Source organism: Patiria miniata, unplaced genomic scaffold (assembly GCF_015706575.1).
Source record: "Patiria miniata isolate m_02_andy unplaced genomic scaffold, ASM1570657v1 HiC_scaffold_6, whole genome shotgun sequence".
Lineage (NCBI taxonomy): Eukaryota > Metazoa > Echinodermata > Asteroidea > Valvatida > Asterinidae > Patiria > Patiria miniata.
This window is the reverse complement of record NW_024037073.1, coordinates 5,824,709-5,850,551: the sequence shown is the minus strand read 5'-3', so window position 1 is coordinate 5,850,551 and position 25,843 is coordinate 5,824,709. Positions and strand designations below refer to the sequence as shown.

The window sequence follows — 25,843 nt, the reverse complement described above, 5'->3', positions numbered from 1 at the left end:
ACTACACTGCAGTAGGTATTGCTGTTTGATATTTAGGTTGAAAATGTCAAGATAACAGGAACAGTGCGTTGTCATTTAAGTCCATGCAAACTAATTGCTTTGCTAACGACGCTGTTTCATCCACCAATTAATTATCAACACAAGCATTTTGAATTAAAAAGAATTACTAAATTACTGATTTACAAAATTCAATCCACCCTTCTCACCATATGTCTATACAGTCTTGATTTCCAATACAAAAATATAAAACAAATTATCTTTTCCCCATTTATATAGATAAAAAATTTAATCTACCCTTACAAAGTCTACTGATATGTTAATTTCCAAGATTTTACTCGACATGTATACCCTGACATACAGCCATGTAAGCCAAAAACAGATAGTTTTGTTGTTGACAAATCGATATCTTGTATGTAGATAGAACATGTACATATAAAGCATCTAGATAACTTCCTGGATGCCCTTTGCTTTTTACACAACAAAAATTCATTCAACTTTGATCATGCCTTGGCGAGGAAATAAAACATACCAAAACGACTGAAGGTTTTAAAACTATTTGTTTTTCAACTTGAAACAAACACAGGTTATATAAATACTGCACCAAATGGACCCAATTAAAAATACAGACATGCAAAGTAAAGTCCACTTCACGAAACTCCTGAAACAAAGTACAAGACAAAAACATTAAGCAGAGAAAATAAAAACAAAAAAAGAAATAGTTCAAACATCGAAAGGTTGTCAGACCTCAAGAATCTGCCAAAGAATATTGACAAAAAGGAATCACCAACTTCACACAGATGTAAGTCCATCTGAACTGGGATACTGACTGAACATGTAAATTTAAAAAAAAACTGATACCGATAAACCAAGGATTCCTCAAAAGAGGGAAGACAATGAGAAGAAATTACAGCTTTAGAGGTGGGAGGAAAACCCCAGAACAGGCCAGAAGAATATTCTGGGGAAAACCTACGGAATCAGGTAGGTATATGTACATGTAATGACCCCATTTCTGGTTTTTTTTAAATTCAAAATGAAGCAAGTACAGTTTCAACAATATAACATGATCCGATGACGTGACACCACAAACAAGGCGTATTTTATGAGACTCTAAAGGTCCCTCAACAATTTACAATGAAAATCAATACATGTAATGCTTCCATCTGGATATCAGCTATGTACTCAATGCAGATCAAAGTGATTATTATTAAAGATATAGTCCATCATTTGTAATTTGTGCATTTTGTTCATTTGAAGCAACAACAGTGCTCACAATCTAAAGAAGGGTGCTAAACAACTAACTTGATGAAGTTTCAGCTCAGCTTCAGCTGTATATTCAGCAGAAAAACAGCATACTAGGATCTCAATTTCAAATCGAAAGTTGCTGAATCATGTTTTGAATTGGGCCTGAATTCAGCGTCCGAGACACGTTCTCACTGAGCCGATTGCAGCTACGCAATGTCGCGCACTGATCCGACGAATTATAGCAACCGCGCCTGCGTGAGCGTTGTGCCAATGCTTGCGCTTTGCCGAATAACAAATCGAACTACTAATTTTAATTTTCCTACGGTGCGTCTTAAGAAGCACCGTTGGAAAGGCCTTCTTTCGTTGATTACTTCAAAATGACAGCTTGCCAGAAAGAATAATTTCACAGGGAGTTTAGTCCCCTCACTATCTTTCAACCAAGTATGTTTTTCAACAATAATTACGCCAGTTACTTTTCGGATAGCTGCAAATGATGGACTATAGCTTTAACCAGGAAGAGCTATTAGTTGTCTCCATTCACTGAAGGTACATGTAGTCACCATCAAAAACAATTTGAAGTGCAATGTTGAAACACTTTTTAGTCGGTGGTCTGTTTTTTTTTACAGTAGCTCAGCCAAACATTGTGCGCTCAAATAAAATAGTGAAACAATATTTCAAACCAAGGCTTATAAAACTCATCATGCAAAGCCTAAAACGGACCACAAATAATGGAGAGGATACGGGTGGAAAATGCACTACTGGGCCCAAGTCTATGTGACTATGAGCAGTAACTCTTATGACATCAGAACGTAGGACTCCACTTGACTTGAGCCCTTAACCTACAAAATATCCTTGTTTATAAGTAGTGACAGCAGCCACATTTTGTTGGTATACGGTACTGGTATACTATTTTTTTTCACATCAGTTTACTTCCTTGTGCGTAAAGGGTATGACAGTTTGATATTAAGATTTAATAAAAAATAATTTTGATGAACAAATATTCAGTTGCTTGTGATAAACAAGGATATTTTCTTACATCACCATAGTCTTGCTCCAAGACTGAATATGTTTTTTGTTTCCCCAATACAGCCGGTCCAGATCCCTGGTAAGCCTGATGAAGTTGCTGCGGTGGTAGAGGGCGCCGTCAACAAGATTAATCAAGTCCAGTCTTTGGGGACTTTGGCATTCAAGTAATTTCAAGCAAACTTCATTTTTTTGAATATAGCATGCGTGAGGTATGCTCCGAATTTCTGTGGTGTGTGAGTGCCAAACTTCTTAAGACTGGATTTGATTCATCTGATTGATAGCGAAAAGCTCTACTGCCGAAAAGCTTGCCAGGTACCGGCTTCATTACCGGAAACAAATCCAGTCTTGGGCCAAGACTAATCACTACAACTGAATTTCAAACACAAGATGGAATACAAAAAAAAACCTGGGATGTTTTTTCAAGGAGCTAATTTATTGGTCCCAAACAAACTTTGATCCCACGTCAAATCTGGGCAGCCAGTGCCGCGGCCGATATGTTATCACCACCACCTGCGGTCTTACGGACCTCGGTGCAGACCAGAACAGGAGCCAGGCAGATTTGGTAATCATCCTCCTCCCAGCAGGAGACGGGCCGGTTGTTCTGGAATAAGATGCGATCGCTGCCCTCCTGGCGCGACAGGGAGAAGGAGTCGTCCATGATGAGGTGTGCCTTGGCCACCTCGATGTGGCTGGTCCCGCAGACGTGCCGGTGGGCCGTCAAGGAAGCCTTGGCCGCTGCCGCCATCGTGTTCTTCCACTTGGAATTCTTGGTGGTCAGGATCGCCTGGAAGGCTAGCGTGTGGACGTGTAGGCGAGTCAGACCCCTCTTGTCTGGCCCCCGAGCCGTCTTCAGGCTGTTATACACGGACCTCATCTGGTCTAGCACCGTGGCCACCCTCGGGTATGGGTCTGAGACCACGCTGATGTTGCCGTAGTTCAGAAGGCTGTATAAGTTGGGCAGCTCCTGCTCGTTCATGCCCACCGAGTCCGAGTACAGCACCACGTTGTTGATGACATCTAAGGCCGTCGCTTCCTCCACGAAGGAGGCAAACTCAAAGTGGATGGGGACGTCTCTGGGCACATCTCTGGTCAGCATGTTGCGCAGCTTTCCAAGCCTCTGGCTACGTGAATCTGTGTGGACATCCAAAGTAAACTTTTCATTGTTTCCATTAGGCCAAAAAAAAAAAGGCTCCGGTTTCTGGTATGCGTGCATGTCACCGTAGCCATGCGCATCAGCAAAATTAATAAGTTTTATTTTCAATGTAAGATGATGTCTCAAAAGGGTTTATTTAGAGAATTGCACCACTTTTCAAGTGTGGTTTTTGTGGTGTCATTTGTCACAGAGTTAAAGGCTATGGTTACCAATCAAGGCAGGTGGGTGAAAAAAGAGATTTTACTGTGAAAAGTGGCGCAATTCTCTAAATAGACCCTTTCATAAAATTGGTCACTGCTCAGTCAACCGTGAATAAAAGGACATGATCAGGGTATCATTTTAAAGAGGAGACTCAATCCTAACAGAGGATATTTCCCTTTGATTCACATGTGCCCTACTTCTGTTCCAATTAGCAGAAAAATCTCGGATTCGTTTTTTTTTTATCCACCCTGTACAACTTTGTCTAGTACACAAGATAGCATTTAAAAAAAATGAACACATATTCAGTAAACTCGCAGAAATTCCAGTTGTTTGTATACATTTTTATATTTATATGGAAAAAAAAATTATCAGAGTTTTGTTCATGCTACTATTGAACATGCAAATATGCAGTAAACAAGCACAAATGGATGATATTATCTATACACTGTTAAAAAAGAATTAGTTTTGCTGGAGTGTGTAGACCAAATAAAGACATTTCAAAGCTATTTAATTTGTTGCAACTTGTTAGAAATGTATTTTTTAAAGGACCCACCTCCAGCAAAACCTCAAATCTATGCACATGAACACAGGAACGGCCATCTGTTTCTCAGAAACTGTTTAAAATATAATAGCTTTTCATAAAAGTCAGTTTTCTAGCTCACGAGAGGTCTGCTGATGACACCATGTGACTATCACTCTCCCGTGTTGGTTCTGAAAGGACTGGTCGTGATCACTCTCCACAAGATGGACAGAGAATACGGGATAAAACTCTCTCATCGTGGGCTCTTTTGGAACCCACACTTCTTGACAGAAGTGCCGTGGTCTAATGGTTATTGTGTTCGACTCTATGCGAAGATACATGGGTTCAAAAATCAAGATGGAGTACATGGTGATTGTGTTCTTGGGCAAGACACTTTACTCTAATTGCCTCTCTCCACCAAAAAAGCACAAATGGGTACCTGTGAGAGTAGAGACCAGCTCGACAGCTGATCTTGAGCTGCTGCAGAAATGGCCTGATGAACATGGTAATATTTTCAAAGCGCTTTGAGACTTTTCAATAACCTTTACTCCCTAGATTCATTTACTAAGTACTGGACCAAGTCCGCCAAAATCCATCACTGACCCTGCTTCACATAATGCTTCAGGACCAAATCTGCTGAAATCCACCACAAGACCACCACTACTATAAAGGATTTTGATGGACTTGGTACTCATACCCAAATCCCTAAAGTGGGGGGATGGATTTTGTTGGAGTTGGGAAGGTTAGGGTTAAAGCCCTATATAAGCACCGCATTATTACATCATTATTATCCACAAACCTGATTAAATTGTTTTCGTTTCCCATTGCAAAGCTTCACATCATCATGTGCCAGCTTGCAATGTCTGTAACACCAAGCGAGTATTAACTTACTTCCTTTGAAGGGGAAGTTGTCCATCATCTGCAGTCCCCCGATGACCACTGCGTGAGGCTTGAAGGGCCTGAGCTGCTCCTGGAAGGATTCTAAGGAGGACAGCAGCGGATTGGAGGCATCGCTGTGAACAATGAACCTGCACGACAAACAAGCAGAACTACGGCATCAGAAATCAGATGTCAATGCAATAAGGACCATGCTTGAAGTGTTAAATTTACCTTCATTTTGCAGCTAAACCTCATACTTTATATGAAATTTTGATAGTTTTAAGGGCAAGTATTGATAGTTTTCTTCTAGTCAAAATTGAATGACCATGGCATTTTGACCAAGTGCTATCACCCCCTGCAAGCCAGTACTATGTCTGAATAACGAGTGCGCTATGAGGAGCCCTCTATAAATAGGACCGCCCCCATGATTGGATTTTTTTTCTCATCCCTCTACCTGCCCAACTTCGCGACCTGAAAAATCCGTAATCTAGGGGCAAGTTCGTGCAAGAACAACTGTTGACCAATGGTTAACCATAGTTTGACTAAAGTTAGCCTGACTACAGTTGAGTCTTGTTATAACAAACTCGTTCGGACCTAGCCAAATTGTTTGTTATATCAGAATTTTGTATTAAGAGGAAACATCAGTCCCATTCATTGCGCACATAAATGCACAGTCGGGACTAAGGCTTTATGTTTGTTATAACCAGAATTTTGTATTAACAGAGTTTGTACTAACGAGAGTCGACTGTATTTGGAACCAGCCAATCGGGGCTGGTCGTGCAACGATTTATAGCCGGTTATCAATAGAAATTTCCATAGCATAGTGCAAAGGGGACCAACTATCAACAAAAATGGCGGAAAACAAAACTGTGAGTGCTAAATTTCATTTTCATTGCACAGTTTTTCCATGTTAGTTTATGATTATGTCACTTTTGTCACCATTGCACAATCACTATTATTTGTGTAAATAAAGAGAACAACAAGTGTTGAATAATTGTGCGACCGCCATTTCTTGACGGTCGTTGACATGACTAGAGTCGTTCGCACTTCAACTTCAGTGCGCATGCGCGAGGTACGCCACAAACCAACCACTAGTTAACCACTGGTCCTTGCTCGAACTTCACCCAAGTTGTTAAAAAAAACAGCGGCCTTATTTTTGCTGGCATCACGCCACACGCCCGCATGCACACAGTTTGTCCCGCACATAAAGCTCTCGATAGTGAATGCAAAGCACCATCCATATAGAGATCAGTAGAATACTCTGAATACTCGTTTTCGTTTTGTGGATGCCTCAACCCTCACCTGTTAGCCCTGGGTGCTGTGAAGTCCCCCCATTTTTCTCCAGTCTTGTATTCCAACACCATGTGGATTTCCTCGTCTTCTTCATCTGGGGAATGATTGGTCACTGACGGGGGCCAAACAAGAATTACAATTTAAAAACATTGCCTGTTGCATACAGTTCAGCCGAGTGTCAAGGCTATTATTTCTTGTGCATTAACATGATTTTGAACTATTCTCGCATCAGCCACATCACTGACGTACAGAATCATCAATTCTGTAGTTCTCATGGACTCCGTGCACAAGTACCCCCTCAACGGTTACAAAGAGAGAGGTGGGAGGGACCGCTGACATCACAATGGGAGAGACACTTGTACGCATTGGCGCCGTACGCCTACTGCTCGAGTAAAGACACAACGCGTCTGTGCATATTTCAGAGAAATTCGAAACCATTAGGAATGGTGCATGTTTGGGATACAAATCGTCACCGTTTTCACGAAGCGGCGAATTTAGTATTTCACTGTCTGAACAAACATTCGAGAAAATCGCGTTTAAAGTTGGTCTTTTTTTCATTTGACAATTTGAAACTTAAAAATGCATAAAATATGCAAGATTTAGGTATCAGAGGAAAGGAGAGATTCTAATCTTCCTAAATTTTGCAAAGTGGCTGTTCGTGAAAACGAAAAAAAGACCAATTAGCAAATTCGCCCCTTCATGAAAACAGTGACGAAATGTGGCCTGGTTTCACCAAACCCACATACATAGATTTTAATGAGAAATTCACAGTGGCCATGGTGTGCCCGATGAAACCACCACACAAAAGGGTGATTCAACAAGCAACCTTTCCAAGCCGCATATATGTATCCCATCACGTACCATTCCTAATGATCCCCATTATTTGTGTGTACTTCATGTCGTGCACGCATGTCGTGTGTCGCTCCCAAAGAACAGTCACAAAGCACCATATGTCAGAGCGAAATGGACTGATACAAAGACTGGAAAATTCCTACCTTAAAGGGAAAATACAACATTTGCAAACATCAAAAAATAAAACCACCAAATCATTTTGAAATACCTTGCTGGACTGTTAGTGAATGACAGTGTAAAGCATCCTGTAAAATCATGGCACCTGGTATACTGTCATTTTCAAGAAAAGTGGAATTTTTGTATCAATTTCCAACGCTGGTCGGCCGACCAGCGTTGGAAAAAACTGGCTTTTTTTCAAATACTGGCCCCAATTGACCATCGCACTTGTTTGCAATCGATTACACACCTATGAACGGGTACAAGCCAGCTAGACTGGTTCCCTGACCTTACAATTCCCCAATGTATGTAAACTGCTCTGTTTCTTCTTATATGGAGTCAGGGAACCAGACTACAGGAAAATGATTGTTTTTCTTGGTTTTTATAGCATTTTCGAACCCAAAACCTCAAAAAAGTCAGTGTAACTATATTTGCTATATATTTCCAACCCCCCAATTCCATCCATTTCTGAAAATTACGGCAAAAGCAAGTGATGTATATTCCCTTTAAATGTTTCTTGCAAATTAAATCCATACATTATTTACTACGGTGTGGATAGATTTGTAGCAAATTTTATTCTATTTCACTGGCCCAAAGGGCACTAGACTGTCGTATGTGCCATCATACCACATCAACAACAACTTTTATTTCCCAATTTTGTTTAAACCTTTTTATTTACACTTTGATATATACCGGTAGGCCTATGTTCAGGTCAAATGATTTATTTCATAAATTAAGTGAACTTCGCAAACTTTGCATGAATTTGTAGTTCCTTGAAATCATGGTCTAATTGCATGGCACTCCTAAATGCTTAGGAAAAATTGTGCCAACAACTGCAGAAAAAACTGCAATGACCTATCATTTCTTCCTACTAACATATATTTGGGCGGAGCAGGGCCTGCACAATGCAATAAGCCTACCTACACAACTAACAGAAAATGGACTGGCATGCTAATGCTTGAATGTAAATGGAGATTAATTTAGCTGCATCACTTATTGAAAGCAAAGTCTGCCACTTGATCTAGTGTGTTTGTTAGCTGCCCTGACACTGACTATTACTGTCTCTGAGAAATGGACAGACTGTTCCTTTGGCAAACCATCATGGGATTAGAAGTATCAACAGGAAGCCACCAAAATTGGGGAAATTCAATGTTTTACAATACTCTCTGCAGTGTTTTTTCAACGTTTAATGGCAGACAACAGAAGAAAAAGAAGAAGAAATCAGCTGATCTGAGAAAAAGTTGCACATCTGGGAGTGGCATAACCCACCTTTAACACCAGTCTCAATCTCCTTGGCGATGGTGTCGGAGATGATGCTTCCAAGGAGTACTTGGCAACCTTCTCGGGCCATGCGATTGGCCATCACCGGCGCGTTGCCGCCAATTGGCCACGTGGCCTCTGGCATATCTTTGGCAGCCGCAACCAGCCGTTTGAATAGCATCTTGTCGTGCACATAGCGTCTGCAGAAAAAGAAGAAGACAGGGCAAGTCTTGTAAAGCTGGTTTCCATTCAACTGATTCAGAATGGCTATTTAGTGGAAGTCTGTTCACGCATCTGGTCTACACAATGGGCAGGACTGAGCCCATTCATTGGGGTTATGGGGTAATCCTATAATTCCACGGTTACTCACGTTACATTTGTGATGTACTTTTGAGTTTCCTTGGGCTGTAATTCCCTTACTGAAAAGGTTTAATAACTGTTATCCCCATGGTAGATAGAGTAGACCTAGACCTACCTTACCTAAGCACCAAAGATGACATCCAGAGAAAGGTGTTATGTATGATTAACAAGATGCACAAAATCGGTTACTCACATTACATTTTCGTAACGTAACCAATTTTGTGCGTCTTGTTTATCATACATAACACATTTTTCTGGATGTCATCTTTGGTGCTTAGGTAGGTCTAGGTCTACTCTATCTACCATGGGGATGACAGTTATTAAACCTTTTCAGTAAGGTAATTACAGCCCAAGGAAACTCAAAAGTATATCAAAAATGTAACATGAGTAACCGTGGAATTGCCTCTATACGATAGCACTGCCCGGCTCTTTTCACTAGTCTACAACCATTCTAAGTCACAAGTGACAGTCAGTCAGTCCGCGAGATAAATACATCAAAAATATTTCTAGGCTGGCTCTCTGGGACAGACAAAATTAAAAATAAACAAAATAACAACAACAATTATATGGAAAGATAAGCACGTTTACAAAGGACTTTTACAAAGTTACAATGACTTTTGCAAATTCCTTGCACATATTGTAACATTTCAGACTCAAAATGTGCATTATAATATCAACAGTCAATGTTTTGTTAAATCAAAATTTACACACATGCAGTTTATGTTAAATTCATGAGCAAATGAAGCCACATAAAAACAAAAAACAAACACGTTTTCAATGTGTTGTGTCGCTACTTGATATTCCCACTTCGTATACACTTTAAAAAGGTGCTATAAATTCATGCTGAGATCAAGGGTTATTTGGATGCATTGCACTTTTTAAAAAATCCCTCCAAAACTTTGTGAAAGAAGTGGAAGTTGTAAATGTTAAGAAATACAGGATCTCAACTGTGTTCTATGCAATGCATCTTGTCAAAGTTGTCATCGTCTCTCTCTCACTCAAAAAATATCTTGTTATATTAATTTTTTTACAGCTACCTTCCTAAACAATCACATAACAAAATCATATTGCACTATTAAAGCATCAAATGCTGAATTCTTTCCTTTTTTCAATTTAACTTACTCTGCAGCCGCTCCACGTTTGAAGAAATACGCGAAACCCTCGGCGAGATCCCTCTCTGATCCAAGCGAGTCATGGTGTCTGACGTCTTTTTCCTTCGGTGGATCCAAGGAGACTTTTTCAAACAGCTGGACTGCCGTGGTGACAGAATCGAGACAGGAGCCCAGACCGATTGCCACGCGACGAGGCCCAGTGGAAGTGCTGGCCACCTGGGAAAAATAGCAAAAATTCAATTAGAACAGTTGTTGTTGTAGTATTGAAGATGGCATAATGTCACATTAGACTGTGCCCTTTGCGCCATTAACCGTGTGTGGTTTCTGCATTGAAACTTAATCGACACTGGCATGGAGTGGTGCTGGATGGAGTCTGTCAGGAATTCGAAAACTAGAGGAATCGATACTACAAAAAGGAAAGGAATAAAACCCTAGACAATGGGGGATCAGTGGGTAATGCATAGGGCAAAAGGAAAGCATTCGTAATGGTTTAGACATAGCGTCACGAGATAAAACTCCCGGTGGGCTGGAACGTTTCCCCTGCAAGTTAAGGGCCCGGGCCCCGCCGGTACATTTGCAGTTCCCATGCCCCCAGGTGACGACATTATGATGCCATGTTCGGTCAATTGTTCACACCTCCCCATCACCCCCAAACATTATAGCAATATCAACTTAATTCAAGAGGTAATCTGCTGTAACAGGAATTAGACAATAACATTGCAATTTAGAACAGCTCAAGCTATTTCAGATTTGTAGGCATTTAGTGATTTGCAATATACCAGAAGGGGGGGGGGGGGGGGGGTTGCGGGAGATGGCAGGAGTTGGGGTGGGGGGGGGAAGGGGTTGGAAGCCCCCCCCTTCCTCATTTGTCTGCGCCCTATCACTGTGCCCCTTGTTGCAGCAAACTTGACCCTTGCTACATCACTGCAACTTGACGAGCTTAAATATTAAATGTACAGGGTAAGTCACAAAGTAGGAAACGCAAATGGTGCCCCCATTTTTTTTCCAAAGAAGTTCTGCATGTAGCATGTTCAAGATCTAGGATGTAAAAGCCTAATTAATAAGCTTGATTATCGTAAAAGAATAATTCAAATAGCTCATGTACTTTTCAAGTTATGGACTGTGAAACATAAACACAGTTCTGTAATTCTGATCGCAGATCACAATCAAGGTAAAGTGATATTTCAGGGTAGAACAAACAATTCAAGTATAAAAACAAACACAGCAGAACACTCTCATAACCATGATATGATGATAACTGGCACTAATCATAAACGTCATTAAAGACCCGCTGCTTCAAATGTTAAAACAACATGCTTTATAATGTCAAGAGTTTATAGTCTTGCCCTGCCTTCAACTTGGCTTCCTGGAGATTTATGGGATTATTCTGATATTTGTTTTCATGATATGCCTTGGTTTCACTATACTGAAATATCATGATCCATGGACAAAATTTTGAAACTATCTTTGCATTCAAATTTCCATAACGCAAAAAGTACATGAGTGATTTGAATGATTCTTGTACTAAAAGAAAGCTTTTATTTTAGCTGTTACTGGTACATCCTAAATCTGGAAACCGCTACATGCAGAACGTCTTTACAAAAACAGGGGGCGCCGTTTGGGTTTCCTCTCTTTTTTGAAACTCACCCTGCAGACTAAAACAAGTTATTATGAGATAAAAGAGTGATGTGTTTTTAACTTCCAATCGGCCGGGCATTTCATTTTGCGATGACACAAATGCAGGTGTGTTTGTGATATTCAGAGATGAAATGAGAAGTGCCAGCATTTTTTACCTAACCCAACAGACCATAACCTCACAGTCACAGCACCAAGAACCGGCTTTGAATTTGTTAGTGGGAAAGTCTTCTTCATAGTATAAAACTTGGACGGGCAAATGGTATGCAGTAAGTCCCTTAATTTACATTGCAAATTTCAGGTAATGTTCACTTTTTAGCTGTACAGTAGAATTTTTTTACATGCAGATCACTATAACCTCGCAGCACCAAGAACTGGCGTTGAATTTGGTGGGGTTTTTTTTGGGGGGGGGGGGGGGAGTCTTCTTTATGTTCTAAAGCTTGCGTGGGCAAATGGTATGCAACAAGTGACAAGTCCTTTACTTTGCAAATTTCAGGCTATGTTAACTTTTTAGCTTTGGAACATTTTGCTGATCACTATGCAAAACTATTGTTTCGTTGCTACGCAAGAAAGATGCACTAGTTTGTTATAAAATATATGAACAACTTTTGTTTTTAAGAAATCGCTCACTGGAGCGCAAATGTCTTATTATTTTGGGCTTTAAAGGGAATATACAACATTTGCAAACATCGAAAAATGAAATTACCAAGTTTTTACGAAATACCTTAATAGGATGTTGGTAAATGACAGTCTAAAGCATCCTGTAAAATTATGGCACCTGGTATACTGTCATTTTCAAGAAAAGTGGTATTTTTGTATCAATTTCCAACGCTGATCGGCCGATCAGCGTTGGAAACAACTGGCTTTTTTTCAAATACTGGCCCCAATTGACCATTGCACTTGTTTGCAATCGATTACAAATCTATGAATGGGTACGAGCCAGCTAGACTGGTTCCCTGACCTTACAATTCCCCAATGTATGTAAACTGCTCCGTTTCTTCTTATATGGAGTCAGGGAACCAGACTACAGGAAAATGATCGTTTTTCTTGGTTTTTATAGCATTTTCGAACCCAAAACCTCCAAAAAGTCAGTGTAACTATATTTGCTTTATATTTTCAACCCCCCAATTCCATCCATTTCTGAAAATTACAGCAAAAGCAAATGATGTATATTCCCTTTAAACCATCAGAATAAATCTTGTGAAAAGGAAAAATTAAAACAGAACAAGGAGAAAGGAGCAAAGGTAAAAACAGCAAAATATCAACCAAATTTGTTCCATTATATAAAACGCAGACATGCACAGATGTCATGTAGTTAACAAGCACAGACTTTTAACCCACAAACATTTACTGCCGGGCATATTCTTCTGTAATAATTAACAGACAAAATTCCTGAGTTTAAATGAGGGATGTGCAGTAATTATCGGAAAATCAATTTTTTGGTTCAATAGACCGACAGCTGTTCACTAATGACTGTGGCGTTTCCATGACGACAAATTGGATCCATCTGCAATGTCCACATTTCCAATCAGTGCATTCACAGATGCTTGTCAAAAAAAAAGTAAATAGTCAGTCAAATCCGAATAATGCTGTCCTGAAAATATAAGCGCCTGCTTACAATGCACTACGTGTAGCAAAAAATCCTACTTTTGATCCTAAATAGCTGTGTTATTTACCAACATGACCAATGGAATTAAACCAAAATTTCAGATCATGTACATAAACAAGGCATGACAAATTTTATGGAGCGAGTTTCATCAGCTTTGTGCAAGAGGGTGAGATTTCAATGCCATACGAAAAAATGTTATTTAGGATCTAAAGTAGGATACTTTTTTGACACGTAGTACCACACAAGACTTACAATGTGTCTGTGAATTCATTATAAGGAATTTCTTTTGCGTCAGGGTGATTTAAATTCAATATTGGGTTTTTTCCCCTCACAGACATATTTTTTATAGACACTGTACACTTGGTGTTGTCCAGAGTAATTGTGAGAAAAAATTACTCGACTGGGACTCGAACCCATGACCTCCTGCTCACCAGTGCCGACACCTTACCACTCAACCATCGAGCTTGCCGGGGGTCCGCTGGCTGGTTCAAATCCGATATAGCAGCGGGTACCGCAACTAAACATATACTCATAAGACAAATTTTGTTTTCTCACAATTACTAAGGACAACACTTAGTATACAGTGTTGATAAGAAAATATGTTGGTGAAGGGAAAAAAACCCAAACATTGAATGTATAGATGGATTGTGAATCTGTAAACAGATGATCACCATTACCAAAACTTGTGCAACTTACACGATTGCATGTATTTTATTTTTTACTTTATCTAAATCAAAAACAATTTGAGTGCCTAATGTTTCGGTCCTGCCAGGACCACAACGTTAGGCCATCGATTTATAATTTTTTTTAAATTGTCTATTCCAGGTCAATCCAGTCAGTAAGCAGTCTGCCGCAGTTTTATTCATTTTTTATGTTTTAAGTCTATTTATAGTAATTTGCCAAACATATGCTGGCGGCATTGTATCGCATGGTAAGATTTTACAGATTTTAAAATTTTTCAGTGGATTGGGAATCTGTAAGTTTGTTTATCCCACCCAAAACTTGTGCAATTGTCACTATTTCAAAAAATATTTTTGTTTTAATATTAAAACTAATATAATTTGTTATATCGTGTGCTTGGATACTGTATTTTCATTGGTCCAGGACGGCCACGTGTCCAGTTTGTAAAATAACCATGCACTTCATATACGCTGCATTTGTAAATGAGCCTGATACACGGTACACTGTGTTGCATATATTGAAGTGAAGGGGCTGATCGGTTAAACAAATACAACACTAGAAGTCAAGTGATGATACAATTTAATCTGAACTAACCACTTACAAACAAGTACCAGCACCACGTATTAAATTAAAGGGAATGTACATCATTGGCTTTTGCTGTAATTTTCAGAAATGAGCTATTTAAGGGGTTAGTATAATAGATCAAATATTGTTACACTGACATGTTTGAAGTTTTGTGTTCGAAAATGCTGGAAAAACCAAGAAAAACAAAAATGTTCAGGTAGTCTGGTTCCCTGACTGCACTAAAGATAATAGATGCTGGAAAATTGTAAGGGAACCAGTTTAGCTGGCCTGCACCCGTTCTTGAACATGTAACCAATAGCAAACAAAATTTGGACTGACAAAATTAAATTTGGAGCAGTAGTTGAAAAATAGTTAGGTTTTCCCAACGGTTGTCGGCCGACCACCATTGGAAATGTATACAAAAGTACCATTCTCTTGAAAACGACTTCACACCAGGTGCTATAATTTTACAGGATGCTTTAGGCTGTCATTTACCAACATCCTAGTAAGGTATTTTGTAAAAACTTGGTAGTTTTATTTTTTGATGTTTGCAAATGTTGTATATTCCCTTTAAGCAATTTCAGTCAAGTACTCATATAAATTATAAGCAGGACTGTACAAGCATTACATTCACTATGTGGACTTCCGAACAAAAGAGGTCCACATAAACCAGGTAGCAGCGAAGTACATAGTGTGGACTTGCCCACGTCCACACAATGTTTCCCCCTCTCTGGAAAACAGGTTTAGAGGCATTTTGGGGTTAGGTTTATCCCTGGCAAAATGAATTTTTTAACGAAAATAAAGTTTGAAATTGTGAAATGACAAAATTGGCATGGAACCAGATTAAGATTTATCACTGTAAAAATGTGTTTATCAGTTTAGTCCCCCAAAAAGTCACTGCGCATGTTTAGTGCCTATCTCGCAAAATATTGTTTACTAGTTGAAGAAAGGCGGCGCTGGCTAAATATTTACTAGAATACTGCCTTAAATTTAAGGACTAAACATGTAAATATTTACTTTACTAAAGGACTAAACACGTATGTAAATATTTACTGGAATACTACCTTAAATTAAAGGACTAAACATGTCTAAAACGAAAGAGGGGCCCGTACCGGTATCTACCCGGTGTCAACTTCTAGAATTAGACAAGTTGTCAGTTTTGGTGGACTGTTTACTGATGGATCTTTTCATCCTTTTTTTGTCAAATTTAGAAACAGTCCACCAAAACTGATATCTTGTAATGACACAGCGCAGCGTATTCAGCGCGCCAAAATGTCATACATCATGATGTACTGTTTCGCGATGCAAAACATACAATCCCCCTCCATCTCAAATGGTCGAGCCGAATGTAGAGTTGACCTGCTGAGGTCACGCCAAGATCAGCGCACGCGCAACGTACGTAAACACATATGAACATGACCACTGTATTCGTTGGATCGGCAACGCAAGGCTGGTGAATAAAAACTCAGATTTTCCACCCAAAAAATTGTCCCATGATCTAAATGTCAATCGTTCTAAAACATTTCAGAGTTATAGATCAACCAGCTCAACTTTTTGGTGGATTTGTGTTTCAGAAAGTGGAATTTCAGACAAAGGTATTTCGACTATCAAAGGGCATTTCCAAAAGCCACAGCGTGCTGACCCCCGAAAAATCACCATGCTAGAAAGTAGAAGGCTGACGGAGAGAAGCCTTCGGAAAAATTTCCGTACTGGGCCACCATTTTTTTCAATTAATTTTCAAGCGCCAAAAATTGCATCCTTTAGGGTTATTTCTTCCACTTTCCCTCCTCTACTCTCACCTTCTCCTTTCCTTTATTTCTATTTATTAATCAGTCACTTACTTCATCGAGATTCGAACCCTGGACTCTTGCTTGATACACAATTCGCTCGTACCCCCCGCCCTGCAAACAGGACGCTGGGATACTCTGATGAATTCACGCTCTGATTGGTTGGATTCTGCGTGACCTGTGACCTGCGCGTCATCACGGTCATGACTCTGCAAGGTTTGAAACGGCCGTTAAAGACTGATTCATTACTCTTTTATTCCAGTTTAGAGATTTTTGTTTTTGTTAAAAAGCGTAAAAAATGTAGGAAATTCTGTAAAACTTATCTGTGTTCAGTGTGTTGTAAATGTTATAATTCCCGTCACTTGCTCAGGCTCCGTTTCGAATCACGAACGGTCGGATCCATTATGCGACGCTCAAAATTTTGTCCACATGGTCCGCAATGAAACAGAAATCACATCCGGTACGGAACGTGTGCATTTCTATGGAAGTTTTCGGATAGCATTTGCGCACATTGTCTAACTGCGGTCATGAACAGCTGCAGCCAGATGCTTTATACATAGGTCATAGGCCACTTCCTTCACAAGATTCTGTGAAGCTCATCAGAGTATCCCAGCGTCCTGTTTGCAGGGCGGGGGGTACGAGCGAAGATACACAAGACTTTTAACCACTAGGCTGCGCACGATTGCTGTTGCAATAATCAATCTTTGGACGTATTTGAAGTATCCATTGAAATAAACTTAATATTCATGAGAAAATAAATATTCATAATGACGTATTGCACTATCATTGGCCGGCTCATGCGTTGTCATGGTTGTCGATGTCATGCGTATAACGTACCGCTGTCTTCCAGACACTTCAATCAATTTTTACCGGCTGCTTCAGTCCTTCTGATTTGAAAACCACAGGTGTGTGGAAAAAAGCACACCTGGATTTTTCTAGGCATGTGATTTTTCTAGGCGTGTGATTTTTCTAGGTGTGTGATTCTACGGTCCAAGCTGGGATATTATTTCATAATATTCATCTTGGTTTACAATAAAGCCATTTTCTCTTCTCTGACGTACTTTATTTTTCACAAATTGCGAAGTATAATTATGCTGTAAATGTATGCTGAGGTGTGCGGTACTGAGGGATTCAGGCGTGCAATTATTCGCACTTCTTGGGAAGCTTTTAGGCGTGTGATGGTGTGGGGGTGTGATCGCACCCCTCAAAACAGAAGGACTGCTGCTTCAACCTACTCCTACTCCTAGAACTATGAGGCTCCACGTAGTGGCTCCACTACGTGTGGCTCCACTACGTGGAGCCTCATAGTTCTAGGAGTAACTTCAACCATCTTCTGCACGACGTGTGCATCCAAAATGTGCTCTAAAAACACATTTTGCCAAATTTTTTTTTGCATTTACACAACTTCCTGGATTCCTCTTGGGATTGGGTGAAATCACAAGGCATGCAAGGTGAGGTGAAAAATTGATGTGTTTGGCAGCAGGTAAAGTGGTGGCCCAGTATTGAATTTTTTCCGTCCAAAATGTCTACAGGGAGTACAGGCAGTACTGGCAGAGGCACAGGTGCCCTTGACCATTTATATTGACAACTGACAGACAGACCATGCACAGATAATCTGATCATGACAGTGCACAATACCTTATGCTCTGCTCGCAGTAAGTTTTTCAAAACAGTTTGAAGTCGTTCCTTCAGTTGCTGCTCCGATCGCCTCTGCAACAAAATAGCCGCCAGTACAACGAGTAAAGTCACGGTGCCAGCCTTCAAATATGCCATGATGTCGGTCTCCGAAAAATCTTTCACAGCAAGCAGCAGCAGTAACACATCGGGAAAATGATGAATCAGCGTTGTTTTGCCAACCCGACCTCGTCCCGTGTATCCAGATCGGACCGGTGTTTTGGGCCGGCTGCAGTCCACGCTTCAGTGAGTCGACTTGCATGACTTGGCATAAATCGACGGTACACCTTGTTCCACGTTTGTACCACTTCCCACTGGTAAAAACGTACTTTCACAAAATCGCTTATCAGGTACCAGACTTTATTAAAGTTTGTCCATATTTTAAGCATAGCGCCCTCAATCGAGAGATGCATCACCGGCTGACACCACATGTTTGATTTCGACATTTAAATTGCAGAAGGCGCTCGTGTCACTAGCGTCTCAGATCCGCCGTGTTCTTATTCCTCCATGCTTGCACATAGAGCTACACATGATGTAGGACTTTAGAAGGCGTTGTAAGGTGGGTAATCCTTAGGACCATGGTTGTAATATAAGACTCACCAAAACAGCTGACTAAATGACACTCTAAATAAAGTGACATTCTGATATTGTTGATGTACCCTAACGTGGCGCGTCCCCTAACGTGGCGCACTTGGATTTTTCGCCGGTAGCGCCTAGCTAGAGCAAAATTTTAAACTGAAATTTCACAGAAAGTGAAATTTCATCAAGTTCTAAACGGTCCTGTTCATAAATCGCGAGTTTATTTACCCGTAACAAAGTTAGAAGGAAAACATATTTTGGCATGATTTTCCGATTTTATTTTCAAGTGCAAAGTGAACCCTTTGAAAATGCCCTGAAAAATAAGAAAATAATTTTCGGACAAACATTTGGCTGGGTATGTAAGTAAGGATATTAATTATTTATCAGAATTTATCAAGTTTACAGGAATTCGTAGGTGTTAATTTGGTATTTTCCAAGATGTATTCAAGTGCGCCACGTTAGGGAACACTCCGCCAATTTGTGCCCAATTTCCGGACACCACTGTTTTTGAATTTCGGATTAAATTTTATGAAACTGAAATTGTTCACAGAGGTAAAATAGCAAGCGTTGATAAGGTTAAAGTACTAGTATTTCATCGCATGAATTTGAGGTTTGTCAACAAAGAGGTTTGGCAACACTACACGAGGAAAGTCGGGTAAGCTTCGAAGTGCGCCACGTTAGGGTACACGACTATATTTCTTGACACATTTCAGTATAAACTGACTAGTACTAGTAACTGAATCAGTTTGCAATGACACCTTCTTGATTATCATATCAGCAGGTATGCTGTGTGTACATGCGATGACGTTGTGTCACGTGATGACCATCAAAACATGTGGGCGTTGTACCAGTATGTGGGTATCGTCTTGCTTTCCACGACATGAAACAGTCATTGTCTTACTTTCGTACTTACATCACTCAAAAATAACGTTTGCAACCTCGGGCAATCCTCTCTTATTTTTAATAACCCTATTTGTTTGAAAGTTTTGAACGTTTTTTGGGAGAAAAGGAGACTTTCGTACCTGATATTCCAGTAGCAACGCCAACGGTGCAAATCGATGGCTCTTGAACTAGGGTCGCACTAAAAAGCGTCAACACCTCGTCAACACATGACAGAAGCGTCAACACACCGTCAACACATCCAAAACACATTCTGAATTGACAGAAAAGGTTTATAATTGTAAAGCATAGAATAAAAGAGAATTTTCAATGGATTGAGTTTACATTTTGTTGTTAAAAATATAGTATTTTCACGCGAAAAAATGACCCTTCACTTGCACGGCCGTTGTCCGCCATTTTGACTTCGCACAAAGCTTGGACTACACCATTTAAAGTAGGGGTGTGTAGGTAATCTTGTCATAAACAACAGAGGGTGCCTTGCTGCAGAGAGGAACACCAGTGCACTCTGATCTGTGAGGGACTGAGGTTTATTGTACAACGCTATCACCCTTTAGCATAATGGTATGGTCCGCGCTGCCACTGAGGCAACATGGCAGCCGATCTCGGAGCGGCACGGAGAGCCAATTTTCTTGAACGGAAAATCGCAATTTTCAGACGTTTAACCTATTGATTTTAAGCCAAAATCTTATTTCTGTCCATACCGTATGGGTTACATACTGCTTGTGTCAATTTTAATGCATTTTGGATGTGTTGACGCTGTGTCGACGCCGTGTGTTGACGCTGGAGTGTGTTGACGCTGTGTTGACGCTTTTTAGTATGACCGCTTGAACTATGGGGGGCTCAGTGAAGCCGAGCCGAGCTCCGCTTCGCCGAGCCCTCATACTAGATTAGGGGTGTGAATCTACACACTCACATAGCTGTCATGTCTGTGATAGTGTTTTGTACAATTCCAGGTGCAATTGGTACCCTCGGCTTTGCCCAAGTTGCCATTTGCATCGACGCCATAGACTACATCACAGTAGACAATATACAAATAAATCATGCATGTTGAAATTGTGCAGGAGTGACGGAGCGTAGAATACTTTTGAAGAAAAATATGTTTAAAGGAAGACATACATCGGAACTCGGGTGCAGATTGTCACAAGTGGTCCATATTCAAGTTTCAGTGACCAAACATACATGTACATGTATCTGACAAATGCACCTATTCAATGGTCATACCTTCAAACATGTACACATAATGACGTCATGCTTAGTTCACATACAAGTTTTCCTATGGTAGCAGACCAGTAAATAAACTTCCATAGACCCCAATGGTAAATGCTCCCACTTCAGAAATTCGGGAAAAATACTCACAACTCTCCAAGGTGTTCGAGATACACATCAAATTAAAGCTTATTTCATCATCTTTCATTTTCTTTTCAATTTTCGGGGTTCAACTGATGACTTTTAGGAGAAATTTCTATCTGAAGATGATCACCCCTGAAAATAGTCCTGAAGCCCATCGCCATTTTGAAAAACGATGCCTACACTCAATTGCAAAATAGAGCGCTTTTAGGGTCCAAATTACGTCCAAATTACACAGAACTGCAAGCTCCCAGTCCTGTGCACGGCTTCCACCCATATTTTTTACAAACCCTCAAGTTCATGGCCCACAGCATGCTCAAATACTGAAGATTTTGAGGGCATGCAAATCGTGATTTGGCCGGCGTAGGCAATTTCAGACCGATTTACTGGTCTGCAACCTTAGGGCCAGTTTTGTAATTCATGTGAATGCCATATGCGGAGCCAATTTGATGGTCACAAAATGTAATATTGTGAAATTTACCAGAGTTGACATTTGAAAAACTTTTACGAATTGCGACGCAACAATTTGCTGTGACATATTACACAAATTCATAATGAGCAATACATGTAAGTACGAGCCATGTGAGTGAATAGTTACATGTATGTAATGTGCTTGATCATGTAGGAAGAAACACAAAGGCTTCCTTCCTTCATGATACACTTCACCAGTTAGCAGTGCCCCCCCCCCCCCCCCTCCAGTTTGCACCCCCTTCCCTTATGACAGGAAGCAATACAAGCTGATCATCCTCTTAAAACACAAAAGAGGATTTACATTCCTCTCCCCAGCACCAAAGACAATAGCAGCCTCATTGCTCCCCCTGCAAGGGACCACATTCCTGTCAGGATTAGCAGTTCTTAATCTGCTTATCAATTCTAGCTGCTTATAATCCACACAAGCCACTGCATGCTGAGTGTTCTTTATAAGATAATCTTTTTTTGCAAAGCTGATTAGGGTGTCCTGTTGTGAGAGCCAGTAGTTTAACTTGTACCCCAGTTTAAGAAGTGCATTGCCATTGTGCTTGATCATGGGGCATACTGTACATTGGGGGAGTTGACTTGGGCCATGAGGATGATCTGAAGTTGATCAGTGTGGATGGAATGGCATTATCCAAATCTTTCTTAAAGACTTAAGATGGAGGAGAGCACAGCAGGAAAAAACTTTTGATCAACAATACTTGACAGCTTTGGCAGCTTTCACAGAATTAACATCAAAGATCATAGCTTAAATTGATTATTCATTCCAATTTGCGTATACAGGTAGTCATTTACAATCTATCTCAGTTACTCCATGGAGCTATAAGTATAACCATAGCATTAGCAGCAACCTTCAATGCTCCAACTCAACAGAAAAGGAGAAATAGGGGGATGTGTGCATACATGTTGATGATCTTATTGAATGACCTTTTCCTCTTGAAAAGATGAAAAATGTGTTCAATGTATAATCGACAAATTGAATGAAAACTTACTTGCGTGCTTTAAACTCATTTGGCATTGAGTTATCCGTTTTAGTGCATATACTGTACACTGTTCATGATGATACATAATTTCTGGGGGGGGGGGGGGGTTTCCTGCAGTAACACAATGTATATTAACAAAAAGGTACATATTTAACGTCAGTTTTGTTCTCAGTATAAAACGATGAATATAATAAATATATGTCTATGAATATTGAATGTGTTTCATGGGTACTCAGTACATTGCACTAGTTCCACAGATAGTCCCTTTGAACATATGCTAAGTTCACTTTCAGTTCAATCCATGACTTTGCACTTAGGCTAATACATTTGAATGATTGATTGGCGAGTTGCCAAATTGTGTGCATTCCTTTATTTGGGACTCAGTCATGACCCATCAAGTGAGCTTACATGTACTTTTGTCCTGTCAATTGGCATACACAATGCATCCAGATTCAGTAGTCACATTCTGGTGATGTTCTTTAGTAGCTGTTCTCTGTGGGGGGGGGGGGGGGGATAAAATGGCTCATGTGATAGACCTCATCTTGTCAAATAGGACAAGATGTTAAGCATCATGGTCATGGACTGGTAGCTTTTAAATTACTGTATTACATGCACCGTTATCACAGTGTTTATGCATAACATATTTAAAAAAAAAAAATCCACATTTTAAAAATTTGCTGTTTATGGAAGTTAAAATACATACTGCATGTACCTTCAGCAGCCATATTACTGCATCATACATTTTTACCCTTTAAAATACAAAAATGTACTTCCATTTTTAACAGGTGGTCTGAAACACTTCTCTGGAAAGAGAATAGCCAATACAAGTTCCCGATGCATATTCATAAAGTTGCTCATTCAGACAATGCTACCGTTCCAGCCATTGATTCGACCACTACTCCCACTGTACTATGGAATGCCACTAATGCACTCCCTGCCATTGTGCTGGCAGTTTGAATCATTGCCATCGCACGCTTGCTTGGGGGCAAATGTGGCTATTTGAATACCAATAAGGATTAGTCCATTTCTGGAATGTGCCAAGTTTTTTCTCTCAGATTTTGTTGCCCAATCCCCCAGCTCTCTTTAAGATATTTCCACTTTTATCTTAAGTAATCTGTGCACGCTCAAATAGCGAGGCTTTATTTTGAAATGTTTTTGAAGGCGTTGAAAATCATTGTTTATATTTATAAACTCTGAATAAGTTTATTCGCGGCCCTGCTTTGATAATGGTACAGCCCAGAGGGCCTGGTATGTGGCCATGGAATTAGATACCTACGTGTGTATGCTGTATTTTCAATCCAGAAGCACACACACTGGTAGCAACAATAGTGTTGTTGACTAGCGAACACCTTACACGGAATCCCTTGAGCTTGATGAGTTATATTTTTTCACAACAATCCTTTTCTTTGGCGTTTCTCTAACCGCTTACCCCATGTGCCTTATTTTCCAGGAACCAGTTGGACCTAAAAATGCACTTGTACTTTACATGTGAGAGTATTGTGGATGACCTTGGTAGTACTGCTGGTTGTGTTTCACAACTGCAAGATTCTAATTGACGGAATAAGCTGTGTGATCATGGTGTGATGCTCTTTGCAAGGCAACCAAGTAATGGAGGTTGAGAGTTTCCGCTAAACCAGGATTATACGTGCGATTATTCTTGGAATTTATACCTACCTGCCCATCGCTGATTTGACTGTGAAACCGGTGAAACCAAGACAAAGAATTGAATGGTTGGTCTGCATTGTCAAAATTAAGGTAAGCTCAAAGTCTACGCTTTTGCATGATGCATGGATATTGTTGACAAACAAGTATATCAACTGTGGCAAATATCGCAGAATTGGGATGGTACCATCAATCTATAGACCTACATGAGTTGGGACAGACAACACAGTCTTTAAGCTGAAAGGCTGCTGATAATTGGATTGCAACAATTTTAAAGGAGATCATTTGTCATTTGTCATGTTTGTTTCGTTTGAAGCAACAAAAGTGCTCAAAATCTAAAGACGGACAGTGCTTTTACAACTAACCTGATGAAGTATTTGTACTGTGAATGCTGTGTATTTTGAGAAAACAATATTCTAGGATCTCGATTTCAAGTCGAAAGTTGCAGAGTCATATTTTGAAGTGCGCCTGAAATTAGCAACCGGAACGCTATTTGCAGCCATGCGATGTCACGCACTGAACCGATGAATACTAGCAACATGACAGCAGGCGTGTGTGCGTCGTGTCAAAACTTGCGCCCAATTACAAACCAACTACTAACAGGAATTTCCAAAAATGTATCACTTGACTCATCTTTGGAAATGGCGTTAGCTTAGTTTTATTGTTTTCTTCAAAATGACAGCATGCCAGAAGGAATAGTTTCACATGGAGTTTAGTGCCATACTATCTTTTAACCAAGTCAGATTTTTAGCAATAATTTGGTCAGTTACTACCTGTTATTAATTTGGTATTCAAATTGGGGATATGCTGTTGCACTTTTCTTCAAAGTGAGGGAATAGGGCCTACTCTGTGAGTGTCCAAAACTGTTTTCAATGGTCAGTTGTGGTTGGGGAGAACTAGAAGAGAAACGATTTTAGAATACACTAAATGCTGCGGCATTTACTACATAATACATTTGTCCCGGTATGTACATGAAACAGGAACTGAAGAAAACTACAATGCTCATGAATACATTCTCATAAAAGAGTGTGTTGCTATCATTATCCATCAGCATACACAATCAGACAATGGAATATATTCAATTTGAAAAGAAATTTTTTTTAGAAAATCCTTTATTTCCAAAAACAAAATCCAGGTGTTTTTTTACACAAAATTTATAAAGTACATTTAATTAGTACATAAAAAAATTATATCAATCATAGGTACTGTCTTCTTTTCTTAAAATGTTCTGCTGGGCCCTTTGTGTAGATGGGGGCTCCATCAATAGCCGGACAGGTGGTCATTTGCAAATTGCATGGTCAACAGTGACAGATGGACGGTACACTGGTCTTCATGTCATAGACTGAGCAGTGATGATGCTTTTCATTGGTTCTCTTAATGAGCAGTTCTTTGTTCCTGAGGAGTGGTGCCAGGTTTTGAGAGAGTCTGTAATAAGGCAGCAGATATTTAACATGAAATCAGCTGTACTTTTTTTTGGTTGGGTATTTTTTGTTGAACAAAAGATAAAGATTTACATAGTATTTTCTTATTGTTGGATTCTATTTCAGTCAGCATTGGGCCATGCCTGAAATATATAGTCATTGGAATCTTTAAAGGAATGTACATTTGCAATTGCCCGCAAATGATCCCAGATCTAGATGTACCTTTAATTAAGGGTCATCCAAGAATTCAGTGTGAGTCCACATAACCTCTGTAGTGGTTCTTTTGAGCCATGTACAGAGTTGACTATGCCGTGCTACCTGTTCGTTTTGTTAAAAACAAATTCTTACAATAGCAACAAGGTCCATGTGATTGGCCTACAGAAGCACATGTATGTCTTTATTATGCTAAAATCATCCATGGAATATTATTATAGTTTATTCAGATTTTTGTCTCTGCTTTGCATTCCCATGGG

The 25,843-nt window shown here is 39.9% G+C and overlaps 2 protein-coding genes across 3 annotated transcripts in view; one reads left to right on the top strand and one right to left on the bottom strand.

The window, feature by feature from the left end:
- Window positions 1-2,683: 2,683 nt before the first annotated feature.
- LOC119742489 (ADP-dependent glucokinase-like) lies at window positions 2,684-18,297 on the bottom strand. The gene is made up of 6 exons (XM_038218429.1): window positions 17,969-18,297; window positions 10,065-10,270; window positions 8,592-8,782; window positions 6,324-6,426; window positions 5,034-5,170; window positions 2,684-3,399 (listed from the first exon to the last, which is right to left on the bottom strand). Exons 1-6 carry the CDS (start codon window positions 18,101-18,103, stop codon window positions 2,732-2,734), a joined length of 1,440 nt encoding a protein of 479 aa, XP_038074357.1. The 5' UTR covers window positions 18,104-18,297; the 3' UTR covers window positions 2,684-2,731.
- A 115-nt stretch (window positions 18,298-18,412) lies between these two features.
- LOC119742488 (FERM domain-containing protein 6-like) overlaps window positions 18,413-25,843 on the top strand; it is a 33,099-nt gene continuing 25,668 nt past the window's right edge. Inside the window, exons 1-2 of one of the 2 annotated variants that reach the window (XM_038218428.1) lie at window positions 18,413-18,563; window positions 23,738-24,042. The gene's annotated coding sequence lies outside the window, so the exon portion shown is untranslated. Of the gene's footprint in view, window positions 18,564-23,541; window positions 24,043-25,843 lie in introns of those variants that run through there. The other variant, XM_038218427.1, reaches the window with a different exon arrangement.